This window comes from Eptesicus fuscus, chromosome 8 (assembly GCF_027574615.1).
Source record: "Eptesicus fuscus isolate TK198812 chromosome 8, DD_ASM_mEF_20220401, whole genome shotgun sequence".
NCBI lineage: Eukaryota > Metazoa > Chordata > Mammalia > Chiroptera > Vespertilionidae > Eptesicus > Eptesicus fuscus.
This window is the reverse complement of record NC_072480.1, coordinates 60,237,594-60,257,989: the sequence shown is the minus strand read 5'-3', so window position 1 is coordinate 60,257,989 and position 20,396 is coordinate 60,237,594. Positions and strand designations below refer to the sequence as shown.

The 20,396-nt window shown below is 39.7% G+C and overlaps 1 protein-coding gene across 1 annotated transcript in view; it reads left to right on the top strand.

Annotated features, from left to right (window-relative positions):
- The first annotated feature begins 357 nt into the window (after positions 1 to 357).
- DCT (dopachrome tautomerase) overlaps positions 358 to 20,396 on the top strand; it is a 31,676-nt gene continuing 11,637 nt past the window's right edge. The window contains exons 1-6 of the mRNA XM_054720248.1: positions 358 to 652; positions 5,966 to 6,265; positions 8,557 to 8,657; positions 8,796 to 8,962; positions 11,338 to 11,517; positions 13,090 to 13,225. Coding sequence (XP_054576223.1) covers positions 358 to 652; positions 5,966 to 6,265; positions 8,557 to 8,657; positions 8,796 to 8,962; positions 11,338 to 11,517; positions 13,090 to 13,225 — 1,179 coding nt within the window. The remainder of the gene's footprint in view (positions 653 to 5,965; positions 6,266 to 8,556; positions 8,658 to 8,795; positions 8,963 to 11,337; positions 11,518 to 13,089; positions 13,226 to 20,396) is intronic.

Below are 20,396 nucleotides of genomic sequence, written 5' to 3'. Positions count from 1 at the left end.
AATTAACTCAATTAGACAAAGCCTGATTTAACGGGGAAGGTGGTGAGAAGCGCTACCCTCATTAAATCTGGCTGTTAGAGGCGCTTCTATAAAATTAAATTTGTTTGAGTTGTTTGGATCACATAAAATAGCCTGTGCATGTGCATGTACACACGTGCACATGCGTGGGTTCTGTGATTTTGTGGGTATTTTTTAAAGAGGAGCAGAACAGATCGCAAAACAAAAATATACAAAAACAAAAAAACAACAACAAACAAAAATATAAAAAAACACGGAGTGAATGCTCAAGAGCTCGAGTGGAAGACAAGAAGAAAGCAGTATATAGGAGGAGAGAGAAAGTTCCCCGATTATAAAGCCATGCGCTCCCTTTGGTGGGGGCTTCTGCTCAGTTGGCTGGGCTGTGGAATGCTGCCCGGAGCCTGGGCGCAGTTCCCCCGGGTCTGCATGACGGTGGCCAGCCTGGTGGCCAAGGAGTGCTGCCCGCCGCTGGGTGTGGAGCCGGCCAACGTCTGTGGCTCTCAAGAGGGCCGGGGCCAGTGCACGGAGGTGCAAGCCGACACCAGGCCCTGGAGTGGTCCTTATGTCCTGAGAAACCAGGATGACCGAGAACGGTGGCCACGGAAGTTCTTCAACCGGACCTGCAAGTGCACAGGTGAGGCAGACCCCCTGGGGGAGACCTGGCCTGCTCCTAACTGAGTGGGGAGGGCCCAGTTGGGAAAGGAGCCCCATCTAAGAGCCTGCTAGACCAGGCTTTGAAAGGCAATCCAAGTTTGTTTCTCGCAGGGAGCAAATTGAGGAAGGCTAATGTCTTGCTTATATTCTTCACGCCCTCTGGTACATGTAGTTATGGAATCTAAATAAATATTACATGAGCCAAGCCTGGCTATATGAACTCATGCCAACATACCATTGGCTTGTCTGTTGGAAGCTACAGGGCTCAGGAGTCAGCTTTGAAAGCCAGAGCAAGTCCTTTCACGATGGATTCAATGCTTCTCCCGAAATGGGTTTGCACTTGTTGAAGAGAAGGGTGGGTGAGGTTGGCATCTGGAAGACGAGTGTGGAAGGCAGGTGTTCTGTCGTCTTCGTGTCCGAGTTTCGAATGATTTTGACAGGTCTCACGCAGGGGGACCTTATGCCTGGGTGGGTCATAACTTAGCCAAAGCTGGAGAGATGTGGCAGGCCCAAGCTGTCTCTGTTCTGGAAAGGGAGGATTGTTACCAGAGAGCAATGGCTTTTCTTTCTCTTTTCTGGGTTCGATGCGGGCATTTCAGAGTTGGGCAGTGTCCCTCTTTTTGGCCTTGGTCTCTGTTATGACCCATTTCTTTCAAATCTCTGTGCACTTCTTATGCCTCTGGCTCTTCTGGGCCTTCTCAGGTCCTCTTCACCAGGTCTCCTCCATGCTCAGCAGCTGTGACAGCTGTGACAAACTCTCAAAGGCAGGCAGGGCATTTGAAACACAGAAAACATAAGCGCAACTTGAGCCAAGCCCTTCGACACTGTCCTGCAGTGTCCAGCTGCATAAGGGGTTTTCCTTTTTAAATTATGTTGTATTATATTTTTATATGATACCAAAACCCTGGAAAATACAGATAATTGAACTATGTAAGGTTATAAAAAGTAAACTAAGAGAATGTACAAAGGATTGTGATATTAAAGTAGGAATGATGTTGGTATTTTTAAACTTTAAAAATACTTCTGGCTTTATAATCATTTTGTAGTCATATTGTTAATTCTATGACTCAAGGAAATTAGTAATTTTGTCTTGAGTATTAATTGTGGCCAGGAGTTTTTAATAGTATATTGAATATTACTGTCCATTTTTCTAAACCAATAGAGCATTTGCTTCTATAGACATTATCTTGTAGATTCTCATGGCTTTGCAGTCTAATGAGAAACAGCAGGTGTCATATTACTTGGGTGATTGGAAACCACACAACACAGTAATTTCTTTGTATGGACTGAATCAAAATTTCTTCCAGAACACTTATTTCCGAGTCAATCAATGTTAGAGTTCCGCAAGCACACAGGTGGGAAATCTCTGAGACAGAAGGTATTAAGAAATCAGATATAAATGTCCATTCTTCTTATCACCATCTACTTTATTTATCTTTTTGACCTGTGTAACAAGTTTTTTTTTTTTTTAAAGGTGGGGATGGGAAGAACAGAGAGTGGCAGAATAGAAGGGATAATTGCAATTTCTCTTTCCTGAGGGAATGCTTATAAATATTTCTCTAGAAGTGTCAGAAACTTGGGGTCACGGTGGCCTACATTCAAAACATAAAAGGGATCCCCTGCTCTGAGGAGGATAAACATACCTACGAGGCAGAGAGCCAGAAACAAGGCCTGTCCTGTAAGTCCAGACTGTAAGGACCTCTCATGTCCATAAGCCAGTCAAAGGAAGCAGGGCTTCCTCAAGGTGTGTGGTGTATGGTCTCCAACTCCAGCCATTGTCACGGCCATGGCTGCTTCTGAGACCCACTACCAGGTTATGGCTTACCCCCCTCTTCCAGGAGTTGATTTATCCAAACTCATACAGGACCATAGTTCTTTCCATCCCCACTTTGGATGGCTCCACTTACATTGGCTAGATGGTCTTTTTCTTTGGGTCTCAGGGCACCAGACTAAGTCCTTAGTGACTGAGCTGGGAAGTTATTTAGTAGACACAGTAATCACTGCGATGTGTCATATGTCCCAAAGCAAGACACATGTCTTTCCGTGTATTCTCCCTAAAGAGTGAGTTGCTTGCCTCCCTAGGGTAGCTTTTTCACGGTTTAAGAGACAGTCTTCACAATTTAAAACTAATCTTGAGTGCTCCAAATCCCTCTTCTCTGGTAGCCTCATAATTACTTTGCAAATAGGACTCTGGGATTCACCTGGGGTCACCCAAAATTTAAAGAAGTATAGCCTTAGCTGGTTTGGCTCAGTGGATAGAGTGTTGGCCTGTGGACTGAAGGGTCTCAGGTTCAATTCCAGTTAGGGGTACGTACCTCAGGTGTCCATCTGGGGCACTGGTCGGGGTGCGTTCAGGAGGCAAGCAATTGATGTGTTTCTCTCACATCGATATTTCTGTGTTTTCCTTTCTCTTCCACTCTCTCTAAAAATCAATGGAAAAATATCCTCAGGTGAGGATTAAAAAAAAAAAAAAGAAGTATAGATTAGCTTCTGGCCAATAGACTACTGATGGCCTTGAAATTTGTTAAATCAGTGGAAAAATAAGCACACCATTCATCTATTGCTGGACATTTAGGTTGTTTCTACATCTTAGCTATTGGGAATGAACATGGGGATACTAATATCTCTTTGAGACCTCAGTTTCAATTCCTTTGGATAAATACCCCAAAGTGGGATTGCTGGATCATATAATAATTCTATTTTTAAGTTTTGAAGAACATTCATACTGTTATCCATAAGCAGTTGCCCCATTTTGCATTCCCACCAATAGTTCACAATGTTTCCAATTTCTCCACATCCTAGCCAAGTGGTATATATGTGCAATTGAATACTATTCAGCCGAAAAAGGAAGAAAATTCTGTAATATGTAAGCAAGTGGATGAACCTAGAGGATATTTTGCTAAAGAAATAAATCAGTCACAGAAAGACAAAAACTGCATGATTCTACTTACATGAGTTATCTAAATTAATCAGATTGAGCAAAATAACTTTGACAGTTCTGTATAGCTTTGTACCTACAATAATGTATTGTACACTTAAAAATGTAAGTATTCTTACCACACAAAAAATAAAAATGAAAATAAAAATTAACACACCATAGTTTCTATGATCTTGAAGTTGGTAAAATATTTTAGCCTATTTAATTAAAATAAATGCAAACTCTGGGCGGGGCGGGGGGGGGGAGACTTTAAATTATGTGCTCAAATATTCTAGAGAGAATTCTAATTTCTCTATTCTCTGTGGAGATAAATTGAAAACAAACATTATTGAACTTAATTGCCAGGAAGAGCTGAATTTCAGGAGACTTAGCCATTCACTTTATAAGTCATACCTGCCAGATGGCATTTCTGAGACTAACCAGTTGCAGCTGTGTCTTTAGACTTTTGAAAAACATGCACACCAAATAGTTTTTGAATAGTTGTCTGAGAACTTCTTGTTTGTACAAGTGACTAAGTGCCTCCATTTTCCAATCTCTGAAATGGGGATAATGATGAAACCACACCTGTAAAATCCTTTTGAGCTCTGTAGATGAAAGGTCCTATGTGAGTATAAAGTATTGTTATTAAAATAATAGAATCTCTAATTAAAAGGAATAGGCTATTTAGAGCTCCTTATAAATCCACTAATCGGTGGTCTTTAAGCTTATTTAGTCTAATAGCTTTCTGAGGTTGAGCTGATGCAGTTCGTGTAGGAACGTGCATTGTTTGGTTGCCCTTAGTCTCTTTCCATTTTATCCCAGTCCTAAGTAGATATTGGACTTTGTCTTCTTAAATTTATTTTTTGCTCAAGGACATACTCAGTGCTAGATAGATTGGTATCTAGGGATCCTTTATTTTTTTTTCTCTCTTCATTTCTAAAAGGGCCCTCTAATTTTTTGCTGTTGCTATGGTGGATTAAGGGGAAAAAATAACATGTTAAATTGATGTAAGGAACTACTAAGAAGTCTAAATTAAAGAAATAAACATTTGGGTGCTACATTTAAATTTTTAAATTGTTGCACTTTTCAGTTGTCGTCAGCATTTTAACAGATTTTTGAGACCAGGTTTAGAAGCTAAAAAATGAAAAGGATCTGCAGAGCTTTGGAGTATTTTCTCTGAGATATGGTGTAAAATGAATTTTAAAATTTTTTTTTATTTTTCAATAATAGTGGATGTACAATTTTTTTTTGGTTCATCCTCACCTGAGGATATTTTTCCATTGATTTTTAGAGAGAGTGGAAGGGAGGGTAAGAGACAGAGAGAAACATCGATGTGAGAGGGACACATCGATTGGTTGCCTAGTTCTCATTCCCTGGGTTGATAGAGCAGAGACATTTGTGCAAACATAGGGAACCCATTTGATACCATGGCAGCTAATTCACTTTTATGACTTGCCAGACTCCATTGATTTTGCCTTAACTCTGTCTCCTTTGTGAAATGAACCAACTTTCTTAATGTTAGATTTCACCTGAATTCTTGGAAATCAGCTTATATATTTTGGTTTCACCTTTAGCTTAGTGTATAGTCTCTCCTCTAAATCAATGAATTGTCTTGTGTCAGCCTTTTAGTGTATGCCACAGGGTAGCAGGGCTCAGCAGGTGGACATCGAGGCTGCCGCTCAGTCTCAGGTAGGGAGATGGAGAGGACTAGGAAGGGACACCCTGCATGACCCATGAGAGGAAGGAGAGTATAGATGACAACATGTGCTTAGATTGCTAGTGCTACTATAACAAAGCACCACAGACTAGCTGACAGAAATTCATTTCCTCACAGTTCTGGAGGCCTGAAGTCCAAGATCAAGATGTTGGCAGGTTTGGCTGTCTTCTACCTGTGTCTTCACTATCTGTGCAATTGTCTGTATTTAACTTTCCTCTTCTTATAAGGACACCAGTCATACCAGATTAGGGGCCACCCAAATGACCTCATTTTAACTTAATTACCTCTTTAAAAACCCTGTCTCCAAATACAGTCATATCCTGAGGTCCTAGGGGTTAGGACTGCAACATATTAGTTTGGGGGGAGACACAGTTGAGTCCATAACAGCATGTAATACATTTGATATCCTGTTTCTTTGCAGGAAAATTTTCTAGGGAACTCTCTAGTGTCCAGTTCACTTTGAGATACAAACATTTCAAGAGAGTAAGGGAAGGAAATTGGCTTTCTTTTCCCCCTTGCAAGCACCGTCATCTTCTCATCCATTCTACCCCAAAGTTCAACTGTTAACTTCAGAAATTTCTTCCAAAGGACATAAACTTACTTCTTCTGTCTCTCTCTCCTCCACCCCCGCCCCCCCCCCCCCATCCCAAATACTCCAGGAAACTTTTCTGGCTTTAACTGTGGAGACTGCAAGTTTGGCTGGACTGGCCCCAACTGCGATCAGAAGAAACCACCGGTTGTTCGAAAGAACATTCATTTTTTGACCCCTCAGGAGAGGGAGCAGTTCTTGGGTGCCTTAGACCTCGCGAAGAACACCACACACCCTGACTACGTCATCACCACGCAACACTGGCTGGGCCTGCTTGGGCCCAACGGGACCCAGCCACAGATCGCCAACTGCAGCATTTATGATTTCTTTGTGTGGCTTCATTATTATTCGGTTAGAGATACATTATTAGGTGGGTTTCCCCCTTAGGTTAACGTATATTATCATAGGTTTGTGTTTGGGGGTGGGGTAGTTGGATGGAAAGTAATTTCAGACAAGTTAATTAACAAGAGCCCAACCTGAAGGGAGGGGTAGGTGTGTGCAAAAGTCAGAGAGCTGTCAAATGCTGCCTAAAGTTAGGCTGGAGCCGTGTCTTCCTGCACATCAGCTGCAGACATTGGAAAATGTTCTCTCCTGTAGCTTGTGTTTTGAGTTCGAAGTCCAACTCTTGTCTACAAAGCTATTAATTCTCAAAGGCAAGAGATGGTGAACTGAAGGCAAATTCCTTTGAAAAATAGTTTTATTGAATTTAGAGAGAGAGGAAAGGAGAGAGAAACATCGATGTGAGAGAAACATTGACCAGCTACCTCCTGCACGGCCCCTACTGGGGATAGAGCCAAAAACTAGGGCATGAGCCCTGACCAGGACTTGAACTGGCCCACCTGTCAGTGCATGGGATGATGCTCAACCAATTGAGCCACACCAGGCAAGGCAAATTTCTTTTGATTCCAGCAGAAAACATTTTTAAATCTGGCCATGGGAGCCCTCTCTGACCCTTTTTTCAAATTAGAGGAATTAACTAAACACATGCTAAACCACATGACACTTCTTTGGGCAGAATTAGAGTGTGTGTTGGAAGCGTGTCATTACCAGTAAACTCACATGTGTTAGTCTTTAGACTCCCAGGTCACCATCTTCAGTGCCCATGCCCTGCTGGGATCCCCAGGGTTTTTCTGGAGTTGTACTGTCAAGAAAAAGCATAGCCACAGCAATGTAGTGTTCCTTCTGGCTCAGTTATTGGACTACAGTTATGTTTGATGCTTGAGAAAATGGTGCCTTGCCCTTCTGGATCCTAAAAATTGGGGCCTGGGTAGGACTTGGAATGGGAGGAACTTCATTAATCTAGTAGGTTCTGCTCCATCCTCAGTTCTTTTTGACTTAATTGAAAGCCACAAACCCTCGTTTGTTCCAGAGGGGCTTGAGTCCATTCCAAGGTCTGCTCAGTGCAGTTCTGAACCCTTAGTTATACCTGCTATTATTCCCAATGGGGTGAGGATTAATGAGGACATGAAGCTCACTTTGAATAGTCCCCTTATTATTTGGGATTGTCTGTCCTCGTGTTTATCACTGGTTCCCCATCACTTGATTTTCCCTCATCATTTTTAAATTTTAACTTTAATTAATTTTTTGAATTAAAACAAGATTTTTCCATTACAGTTGGCATACAATATTATTCTCCCTCATAATTCTGTTTTGAGAACTCTAAACTTTTTCTGGATTAAAGCATTTAAAAAGGGCTGCATAGCCAACAGCAGCAACTGTGGTCCTTTCCTCCATGTGTCTTTAAAACACTTGCCTCTCAAGTACACATCTGTCTTTATCGATAGATAAGGAGGCTCTTCTGGCTGTAAACCTTTATAGCTTTCCCGTCCTGACTCTGAGGAATTTTTGCTTTATGAGAAGCTAGTCTCTCAAGAGTAAAAGAAAAACTATAGTTTCTGGTCGTATTTAGGAATTAAATTTATATTCATGTCTGTTCAGCTCTCTGAAGTTATTATAGGTACTTTGAAAAAGAACTAAAGTTAGCTAAAGTTTCTGCATAACCATCAAAAGCTGTTATGAAAGGGGGAAGAAGGATGGAACAGGCAGCAGGGAGGTCATTAAATGGCCCACAGCTTTTCAGTAAAATTGGCATTTCCAGTGGCCAGCCAAATTGGTTTGAACGTATTTTTCTCTCTTCTAGTGTCGGCGACCACACTTGTCAGCCAGTAGTTCTAACTGATTGATGGCTAAGGCAAAATCCGTGAAAGTTCTTTTTGGTTATATAAATGCTGAATTAGACCAAGTGCATTAGAAGATGCTTTATTCTTAATTAATCCCTCCCTTATAAATGTATTCATTTGTAAGGTATCAGTTAGAAAATATCTTTTAAAAATATATTTCATTTAGGTCTTAACGATCTATTCCTTTGGAGACTCTGATTTCATTAAATATGTAAGATGGACTTTTAAAGCTGAAAGTGATCTGAATTTCTCTGGGTCTCTGTTGACATTCAAACTTGGGAGAGTTGAAGAATTCACCCTATAAGTGCCAGTTGATTCTGAAATTATTTTGTTGCTGCTTTCAGAAAGATAAATGACAAAAACAATTATTTTGAACGAAAACACCATGGATTTATTGGCTTTGCAGACACATCCTAGGTAAGGTTTAACTTTTTAAAAAACTCTGCTCTGTGGTCTCTAATTAGTTTCCCAATTGTTTTAGGACCAGGCCGCCCCTACAAGGCCATTGATTTCTCACACCAAGGACCCGCCTTTGTCACCTGGCATCGGTACCATTTGTTGTGGCTGGAAAGAGATCTCCAGGTTGGTGAAAACTATACTTTTGGTTCTTTACATTTTGTTATACATTTGGTGAAGACCCATAACATTCTTCGCATTATATGCTTTCCTGTTCTATCTGATGGCATGGATGAAGTGACTAGGCATGTCCTTTGCTTTTAGCGACTTATTGGCAATGAGTCCTTCGCTTTGCCCTACTGGAACTTTGCCACTGGGAGGAATGAGTGTGACGTGTGTACAGACCAACTGTTTGGGGCAGCAAGACAAGATGACCCGACGCTGATTAGTCAGAACTCAAGATTCTCCAGCTGGGAAATTGTCTGTGATAGGTAATCACATCTGGTCTGGACTGGAAATCCAGACACTGGGTTTTCTTATGTCTGAGAGATGACGAGTCACTTTTTATTTCTGTTTCTAGTGCATGTTGGGTTCTGTTTACATGTTTCTGCAAATGACTTTTCTGGGGGAGGTAGGATTTTTAAAAATTCTAAACTCTTTCATAAAATATAGAGGCATGGCCCTGGCCAGTGAGGCTTAGTTGGTTAGAGTGTAGGGCCATGCACTGAAGGGTTGCATACTTAAAGGGACCCTTTAAGATAAATGTAATACATTTTATTGTATGACCCTGGTTGGTTTGATTGGCGCAAAGTTATGATACTATCGACACGTTAAGACATATTCTTTTTAATCCCCGTACAAATCTTAGCTTAGATGACTACAACCGCCGGGTCAGGTTGTGGGTTCAATACCCGTTAGGGGCACATGAGGGAGGCAACCAATCAATCTCTCTGTCTCTCTCTCTCTCTCTCTCTCTCTCTCTCTCTCTCTCCCTCTGCCCCCTTCATTCCTCCCTCTTTAAAATCAGTAAAAAAGCATATTCTTGGATGAGGATTTAAAAAAAAAAATTATGAAAGTCACATTTGTGAGCTGAATGTGCTTGGCCATCATTTTGAGATCAACTATTTTAGCACCAGTCATATTCTAAGCATCGTAATAGTGCTGGGAATATAAGGATGAATAAAATATAGCTTTTTAAAAATATTGTTTTATATTTACAAAGGTGGAATGCTTGTAAACAAGTTACAACACAAGGTGGGAAGTATCATAATAGCTGTATGTGCAAAGCCAAGGAGAGGAAAGAATCTAAGAGGGCGAGATGATTATTCTGAGACTTTAAGGAGGTGCAGATCTCAGCCAAGTAGAGGAGGGTGAGAAGTGTGTCCTAGGTGGAGGGAATATCACATATGAAGCTAGAAAGTCTTTGGAAGCAGTGTGGTGTGGCTGGACCATAGGGTGCGAGGAGTTGAGAGGGATGGGGGATGGGCTAGGGGGAGGACAGGCTCTAAGTACTAAAGAACACAGAAGAAGGTAAGCAGCCTGCAGCCCAGGAAGAAGTCTGTCCTCAGCGAGTCCTTGAATTTGTTTTTCTTTCCTGGCACAGATTTCAGAAAAAAAATTTCCCAAGAGGACTTCCTTTATTCATTTGCTTCTTACAAAATCTTGTTTGTCACCCTGCTGATCTAGCTCCCCTGTCCGGTGTCTTTTGACTGTTCCAGGGCACAAAGCTTCAATGTCAACACCCCCGAGCCGGGGCATGTGCGTACATTCAGGGGTGGAAGCCTAGCTGGCAGGGTCCCATCGCTCTATCCTAAGCTTTTCTACAGCCCTCTGAACAGCGCTCCACTCCACACCGGGGTGTTAACAGGTGCTTTTTACGTGCCTTAGCATAATTTCATGAAGCACCGCTTCTCATAATGCCTTGCGGTATCACTAGGTGGTATGTGAGAGAGATTTCTATAAATTTAGGGAATGCTGACGAAAGAAGTTATTTTAGTTTCAGAATGTCTCAGGGCTTTTCTTCTATGAGCGTTATTATTACTCTTTAAGAGGGGCCTACACTTATGTGACCCTGGCACCCTTATTTCACAGACCATCTCACTGGAACACACTTGGAAACGCTGCCTTGGAGGCCTGCTTTGTATTTCTCCCCTGCCTCGTTTTAGGGAACTGGCCTCTTCCATCCTCCTGTGCGTTGATTCTACTCTCGCATCCCTGGTACTATCCATTAAAACCCACACAGAAACAGCTCTAAATTTTGATTTCTATCAGTGGGATGGCATTCTGATGGTGGAATGTCAGACCACAACAGGCATGGGGAATATAATCTTTTGGGGGCATGGAACTTTCGCAGCCTCCATGTTCTTGACAGGACCATCCCCACTGCCCTAGAGCATTTGCTAATACAGTGCTTGCCGTAATACCTCCTCTCTGTATTGTTTTATCTGTTTTTACTCTGACCACCTCCATTTGCCTTCAGCTTGCCTAAATGCTTTCCTAGTACATAGGCCCTTCTGCCCAACTGGCTTAGCTTGTATAGTACTGGTCACTCTCTTCTCTCTTCAGTCATTCAAGATTCAAATGCACATAATAGGAATCAACATCTTATCTGTACACCCTCTTTTAGTCTCTCCAGTGGAATAGTAAGTATAATGATTATGCATACCTATTCACATATCATAGTTTTGCATCTATGTTTTTGAAAGTCTTTAATACATAATTACGTTTGGAGGCAGTACTTTTACCATATATCTTTGACCCTTTAAGATAAATGTAATACATTTTATTGTATGATCCTGGTTGGTTTGATTGGCGCAAAGTTATGATACTATCAACACATTCTTTTTAATCCCCGTACAAATCTTAGCTTAGATGACTACAACCGCCGGGTCACCCTGTGTAATGGAACCTATGAAGGTTTGTTGAGAAGAAATCAAGCGGGAAGAAACGGTGAGAAATTGCCATCCTTAAAAGACATAGAAGATTGTCTGTCTCTCAAGAAGTTTGACAATCCTCCTTTCTTCCAGAACTCTACTTTCAGCTTCAGGTATGTGCTCTAAAGTCCAGCACTTAGGTTTTCATGTCTGTGGTTGAAATGAATTGAAAGGAAATCCAGGTGTTAGGAGACAAAGCTAAGTAATGGAGAGGGCTTGATAAGAGGGGATAACCAGGAATTAGTGTTAGAAAAGTCATCATCCACCCACTATAATTAATAGTGCAGTTTTAATACTTTAGCTATTTAGAACAACATTTTAATATTTCTAATTTATATACACATATAGGTATAGTCTTCAGAACCAGGGAACCTCATCAAATATAGTATTTTAAAAATATTTGCCAAAATAATTTTGCTCATGATCTTTCTTATACTTTTCTGTTTTTTTTTTTTTTTTTTTTTTAAATCTGTCTGCCATAGAACTTAAAATAGGGTTCTGATATCTCAGAGGGGGAATTACAGGCTTCACGTAACCCAAATTACAACACAGCATGACATTACCCTGCTTGAAATTTAAAGGTCAGCTAATAATTCTCTCCCTCTAAACAAACTTTAAGAATTATGAGAAATATGTATGTGTATAAGTAATATTTTAAACAAAGATAAATGAGACTCTAAAAAGAAATGATGGATAGATTCATATTCTTCTCCCAAACTTGGTTTTCTTTCTTACCTGTGTATAAATTATGTAACTGATGGGTTATTTGGGGTCAGGGCGTGGGTAGACTGAACTTAAATGTAGAGGTTGTGCTAAGTGCAACAGATCTCAGGGTCTGTGATTGGCTGGCACAGTCCTCAGGGTAGTGACAAAGGTGACATAAAGGGCAACTTTTAAGATTGTTTTGAAAATAAACATGCATTAGTTTTCCATTGTGATACAAACGCTTTTGACACAGATTGAATTCCATATAGATTTAAGGGAGTGGTTCTCAAAGTGTGGTGCCCAGACAACCATAATTGGCATCACGTAGGAACTGGCTAGAAATACAAATTGTTAGGACCCCACCTGAACCTACCGAATCAGAAACTCTGGAAGTGGGGCATGAGATAAGTGTTTTTTCTCCAGGGATTCTGTTGTATGCTTAAATTTGAGGATCACTGAGTTGGGTATGGACACTGAAAATGGGGAGGTTGAAAAAAAAAAAAAAGGAAAGGGAAATTTGGGAATATGTTTAGAACACTGAATATATATTACAGTCAAGCTGCAGGTCTATTTAGTTGAGAAATTGGAATATCAGAATATATGTTGATTCAAAAATGTTTACTGATCACAGACCATGTGCTGGGCGTGGTACTGAGTCCTATTAATAAAACTCAGAAAACTGCTCTCTAGGAGTTCATTGTCTGGTCTGGGAGACAGATGTGAAGGTAAAAAATTGTCGTACAGACACTAAAGAGATATAACCCAACTGAGCAGGTGAAGAACCAGCGCTGAATAGGAGTTCCCTCCTCTTAGAGGAGGTCATCATTAACAGTTAAGGCTATTTCTTAGTTAATGAGCCATGGCAGAGCTCCCCATTTCCCTACCCAATCTCAAATTAGAAGATGATTAAGTAGGCTGGGGCAAATGAAAAACCTTTATCAATTCATGACTGTTGTTGCTGACATACTAATTCTTCTCAGGAATGCCTTGGAGGGGTTTGATAAAGCAGATGGAACCCTGGACTCCCAAGTGATGAGTCTTCATAATTTGGTTCATTCCTTCCTGAATGGGACAAATGCTTTGCCACATTCTGCAGCCAATGATCCCATATTTGTGGTAAGTTCAAAGCCGAAGCATAGATGAAAGATTTTCTACATAATATATTGAATTTATTTGCTTTTCAGTAAGATTGAAGTTTGGTATGTGTTTTATTCTCTGTGTAAACAATGGGATATATGCCTGTGTAAATTAATTTTAATCTGCACCATTGGTGTAGTTAGAGAGCATTTGAAGTCCCCTTATCAGAAACTTGTGCTCTGGAGATGGTTCGCTTTAGAATGATCCTAGATAGGAGTTTACCTTCCAGAGGTAGATTCAGAAATTAGCCTAATGATATTAACTATTATGCCATAATTTAGCATAATTTATACCATAAATCAGCATAACTAGAAATGATTTATAATTGGTGAAATTAGTGGTATTGAAGATAAATGGTGGGCTGAAAGGACTTTGCACACACCACGACCCTTGCATGAAGTCCAGCAATCTGGCACCTTTGAAGCAGCACACAAAGTCCAAAGCTCTAATTGGTGTTTGGTTCTGGTCACCTCACTTCGCAAAGCATTCTGATTGAGAATTGGCTGCTCCAGCTGTCAGATATTATTGTGTCCGCTTTGGAGTGAATCTTCCATGCAAGACACTTGCCAGAGGAGAGCATGGATTTCCCTGGGTGTACAAGAACAGGCTCTTTCATTTATTTCTGTGTCTACTTACTAATAAGTGTTTGTGGGTTTACTAGAATTTGGTCTTATACTTGCTTTCATTGTTACACACCACCTAGTAGCAAATCTACTTAAGATGGGGGACATATGGCCACTACACACCCCCAATTGCAGGAGGCTTCTGATATAGTATAAAAGAACCTGGTAGAGCTGAAATGACAAACTGAGCTGGGTCGACTGCAAACTTCAAGGTATATTATTTGGTCCTGTTGTTACTAGATAGAAATTGGGTCTGCATCAGGTCTGCCTCTGGCTGGCCGGTAGCTTGTGGGGTCTTGATTTAGTTTAGGAAAGATTTTATAACACGAGTCCAGGTGATTTTGAGAATACGTTTATTAAAGCTGGGGACAATAAAACAAGGAAGAGCTTACAATAGAAGAAGCAACAGGAAAGCTAGGCAGGGCTGCTTTGGCTCCCTAGAAATTTTATGAGAAAGTGGTGAGGTGAGGTGGGCTGCTTTGACTCACTACAAAGTCAGAGAAAAGTGGGCCTTGGGGACAGGTTCAGGGGGTTAGCCTGGGATGAGCTGCCGCTGCCTATTGCTCTCCTGGTTGCAAGTCTCATGGGGAGCCTTAGGGTTTAGGAGATGAATACCTGGGGGCAAGAAAGGTGTGGGTGTGTTCCTGAGAGTGAGAATGTGCCCTGGGTCCTTCGTCTTGAGGGCTTTAAAGGGAGTTTAAAGAAGGTCTTAGGGCAGGATCTCAGCAGACTATTCATCAGCTTTATGCTGATGTACCAAAAGGATATTTATTCCCTTAACTTGATCCATCATTGGGTGTGTTGGAACAAATGACATTAATTGGATTTCTGTTATCTATCTTCCTGAGTAGGGTTATTTAAGCTATTTGCCCTCTGGTTGGGGAGAAGTGTAAACCATTTACTCTTAAGTGTCCGTGGTTACAGAAGATAGGGTTTTCTGATTTTCTAGATAGCTGTAAACTGCTTGGCCTTTTAACTGTCTGTCTGTTTCCCTGTTCCACTTGTCCTGGCTTACTTACCTGTCTTGCATAGATGGTTTCAGAGAAATTAAAGAAGAAATTTCACTACTGGTCCTTTTTTATTTTGCCAGTATTTCGAGTTGATATTATTATTCAGATTAGATTGTACTGCAGCAAACAAACACTATATGGTCTTTTTCTCCCCAGAATTTTTCTCACCTTAATGTTAATCTTAGCAATGTGTTTTAGTCTGCTAGGATGCCACAGAAAAATAGCACAGGTGGGGTGGCTACCAAAATGTATATCTCACAGTTCTGGGGACTGGGAAGTCCAAGATCAAAGCACTGGCTTATTGGATTCCTGGTGAAAGGCTTCTGCCTTCTTGCTGTGTCCTTACATGGCAGAAAGAGAGAGGGAGTGGGCTCCTGGAATGTCCTCTTAGAAGAACACTAATCCTGTCATCTTAGGGTCTCACCTTTATGACCTCATTTAACCTTAATTACTGCCCTATGGGGCCCATATCCAAATGTAATCACATTGGAGATTAAGGCTTCAACATATGGATTTGGGGGAGGGTGGGGTCACAATTCAGTCCATAGCAAAGTGCATCCTGAAGCCATCAGAGTATAGCAGTTTATTTTTCTGGACTCCTGGGAGGCCACATGACTAAATCAAAAGTGCACAGGATTACAGATCAAATCAGTTTTACTCAGTCCTGCCTTGTGCAGTGTGGGAGCTTCACTGAACTATGTAGAGCCTCTGTCTGGTGTTGGGTAAAAGTGTTGTGTTCCTTAAAGCAACTCATAATAAATTAGGGTATTATGAAGGCAGTATAGAAACTGTCAAGTGCAACATGAATATCTCAAAAATATCAATGTGTTTTATAGTAGTTGGTGGGAAAGAATTAGAAAACTGTGTATTGCATTTGAATTTCCAAACCTTAATTAAGATTCTTCTTGTTCTCCTTAGCAGACAGTTGTGCCTTAAGGCGATTTACTGACAAGACAAAGTCAGAGGTATTTCAAAGATGATGATTACTCCATCCAGAGTACAAAAAAAAAGGAGATTCGAAGAGGGAGGGTAAAGGTATAGCTGCCACGACTCTCAGCTTGCCTGGTGGTGTGAAGGCTGAGGGAGAGTTCTGGACTCCCAGATAGATAAAAGCATGGTAAGAGAGAGCTGTAAGAAATCCCGAGATGGAAGCAATTGGTGGAGCTGTTCCTTCTTTCTAAAAAATGTTTCTCCTATCTGTGTGGTAGCAAGAGGGTGTCACAGATGTGGACTATTGGTCCCAACCTCTAATAAGGGGGGTGAGGGAGAGCTTACCTGTTAGGTCTCCCCAGCCATCTTTGCTCTTCTGTAAGATGTCTGCCTTGTTCTAACTTGGTATTTCACTCCATTATTTCGGTTATCACCTCAGCCATCAGCTTACACCATGCATTTCTGGTGCCTACCTTCTTTGCTATATAGCTATACTTCTATTTATCTATACTATATATCTCTAAATAAGTTTTTATTAAAACATACATATTCTGACTGGTGCAGCCACTGTGGAGAACAGTATGGAGTTTCCTCAAAAAACTAAAAAATGGAACTCCCATTTGACCCAGTGATCGTACTTCTAGTAATATATCCCAAGAAACTAGAAACACCAATCAGAAAGGATATATGCACCCCTATGTTCATAGCAGCACAATTCACCATAGCTAAGATTTGGAAACAGCCTAAGTGCCCATCAGCAGATGAGTGGATTAAAAAAACTGTGGTACATCTACACAATGGAATACTACGCTGGGGTAAAAAAGAAGGAATTCTTACCATTTGCAACAGCATAGATGGAACTGGAGAGCATTACGCTAAGTGAAATAAGCCAGTCAGAGAAAGATAAATATCACATGATCTCATTCATTTATTGAATATAATGAACAACATAAACTGATAAACAAAACCAGATCCAGAGACAGAGAAGCATTGATCAGACCATTAAACCTCAGAGGGAAGGTAGGGGAGGGTGGGGGTAAGGGGAGAGATCAACCAAAGGATTTGTATGCATGCATATAAGCCTAACCAATGGACGCAGACAACAGGGGGTGAGGGCATGAGTGGGGGGCTAATGGGGGGGGAGGTAAGGACACATATGTAATACCTTAATAAAGAAATTTAAAAAAATCAATGACAAAATAAAAAAAAAACAAAAAAAAAATACATATTCTTTCTTTTAATTTAATTTTTCAATTGCAGCTGACATTCAATATTATTTTATATTAGTTTCAGATGTACAGCATAATAGGTAGACAATAATATATTTTACAAAGTGATACACCCCTGATATTTCAAGTACCCACCCACCTGGCACCATACATAGTTATCACAATATTATTGACTCTATTCCCTATGCTGTACTTTACATCCCCATGACTATTCTGTAACTACTAATTTGTACTTCTTAATCCCTTCACCTTTTTTACCCAGCCCTCCAACCACTCTCCCTTCTGGCAACCATCAGTTTGTTTTCTGTATCTATGAGTCTGTTTCTGTTTTTTTTTTTTTTTTTTTAATTTCTTTATTGATTACGGTGTTACATATGTATCCTTATTCCCCCATTACCCTCCCCACCCCCCCTCATGCCCTCACCCCCCAGGTGTCTGTGTCCATTGGTTAGGCCTAAATGCATGCATACAAGTCCTTTGGTTGATCTTTCCCCCTTACCCCCACCCTCCCCTACCTTTCCTCTGAGATTTAATGGTCTGATCGATGTTTCTCTGTCTCTGGATCTATTTTTGTTCATTAGTTTATGTTGTTCATTATATTCCATAAATGAATGAGATCATGTGATATTTATCTTTCTCTGCCTGGCTTATTTCACTCAGCATAATGCTCTCTAGTTCCATCCATGCTGTTGCAAATGGTAAGAACTCCTTTTTTACCGCAGTGTAGTATTCCATTGTGTAGATGTACCACAGTTTTTTTAATCCACTCATCTGCTGATGGGCACTTAGGCCATTTGACCCAGTGATCCCACTTCTAGGAATATTCCCAAGAAACTAGAAACACCAATTAGAAAGGACATATGCACCCCTATGTTCATAGCAGCACAATTTATAACAGCTAAGATTTGTTTCTGTTTTGTTTGTTCACGTATTTTGTTCTTTAGATTGTTCATATAAGTGAAATCATATGGTATTTGTCTTTCTCTGCCTGACTTATTTCACTTAGCACATTACCCACTAAGTCCATCCATGCTGTTGCAATGGTAATATTTCACTCTTTTTTTATGGCCTAAAACATACACTTTCAATTAATCATTTGTATACACCATTTATATTCATAAGAAAAAATGGCATAATACTCCTTATCCAGGACTCCAAAATATGATGAGTGGAAAAGCAGAATCCTCTGACAAATAGAGAATTATGCCCCAAATCTTTCTCTCCTACTGAAGGGAATAATGATGATCCATGCAATTTGATTTTTAGCATCCTAAGTCTCAAGGGCTGCTGTGTCTTATTTCCTCCTTTTGAGGAAGCCCAGTAAGTGTGCGCAGTTTGGCAACATTTTTCTCTGAGTGGCCAGATAACAAGTATTTTAGACTTTGCAGGCTGGACAATCTCTGTTGCAGCTACTTAACTCTGCCACTAGCATGAAAGCAGACATAGACAATGTATAAACAAATGAGGGTGGTGTTCTAATAAAGCTTTATTTATAAAAATGGGTGCTAAGCCCTATTTGGTAATAGGCTTTAATTTGCTAACCCCTGCTCTAAGGATCAATGTCCCTTTTCTACAGTAGGGATATCTCTTTAGTCAGATATCTCTTCCTGTTCTAGCTGGAAGCCCACCTTATGACTTTATGGATGAGGAATTCCATGACTTACATGTAGTTCAAAGATACTAGATGCTTAATCATCATTGTCTTAATTACTTTTAATGCCTTTAATATTTAAATTTTTTATTTTCTTTGGGATATGTTATGTGCATATAAATAAACAAAAAGCCCCAGCCTTTCTTTGAAGGCACCAAAGGAATAATGTTTTAGCACTAGTTCCAGAACTCACAAATAGTGTAGTCTATTTACAAAGAGTTTCATTGTAAAACCAATTTGGCTTTAAATGATTCTTCACATATTGAGAACCAGGTTAAAGCATTTAAGTGAACAGAGTTATAGCTTCTGGAATTTCAAATCATGAGGCAATTCATGCAAATATATTGAATGTATTTATTAAAATTATTTTGTGTGAAATCTCTTCAGCAAGAGAGGTATAAAGTTATATGTAATCACAGTAATGAGTAAAAGAAGGTATAATAATAAAATCAGAAAAAAAATCTCTGAACTAATGTCTGAAATTCTAATAATTTCTAAAATAAATGAATGCATACATTTACCATGGAAAATAAGATTAGGTCACAGCTAAGTGGTGCTGTCTTCTATTAAATATAGATATAACCTAGGAAAAAAAAAGGAGGAAATCTAATAGACTGTAGAGTTAAATAGTTGAGTTAGCTGCCACGAAAGTAGCTATGTTAGAGACTGGTAATCCTCTCCTCAATTTCTAAGGATACTGTTCTGAGAGTGTACATGTGTTATCATTTTATTTATTTATTTATTTATTTATTTATTTATTTATTTAAAAAATATATCTTTATTGATTTCAGAGAGGAAGGGAGAGGGAGAGATAGATAGAAACATCAATGATGAGACAGAGAATCATTGATCAGCTGCCTCCCTGCAACCCGGGCATGTGCCTTTGGCCAGAATTGAACCTGGGACCCTTCAGTCCGCAGGCCGACACTCTATCCACTGAGCCAAACCAGCTAGGGATCTTTTCCTTTTAGAAAGTACACTGGTAAGTTCTAATTCTTTCTAATCCTCAGTGGCTGGGGAATGAGCAGGTTGATGGCTAATACCCACTGAACAGCTCATATTTGTTCTCCACCTTTTACACTGAAATTTTAAAGGTAATAAGACATACAAAGAGCCTTAATACCACTGGCATTTCCTAACATTGACAGTCAATTGAATAAAGTAGGAATTTAGGAATCTAAAGCAAGAAAAGAGAAAACGAGTTTCTGAAAACAAAGATCTGGTGGATTACACTAGGTTAATCCTGTAAGACCCCTTCTGACAACTATTCTAGGCTGCAGTAAAATTAGTAATATTAATAATTAGTAAAAATAACAAGTATAAAATATCTGAGTCAATATGATTTCAGTTGCAATTTAAAAAAAAGGAGTACATAGGACAATGCTTTTCTCTCCCCAAGAGTGAAGCACTTATAAAAATAGATCTATTTTATTTCTCTTTCTTTAAAAAGTCATAATTAGACTAGTACTTTGAGTAACAAGAATTTTTTATGTCATTTAAAATTTTTAATGGTTTCATGATTTTTAATGATTCACAGTTGAAGAAATATTGTCACAAAGGTTTTAAAATGTCCATAATTCCCTCTCAACTTTTCTACTTATTTTCTTTTATATTCTTTTATGTTTGCAATTATAATGCACACATTTTAGGTTATTATATAATTTTCTAAATTTTTTTAAAATTTTTAAATAGATAATGCACATAAGT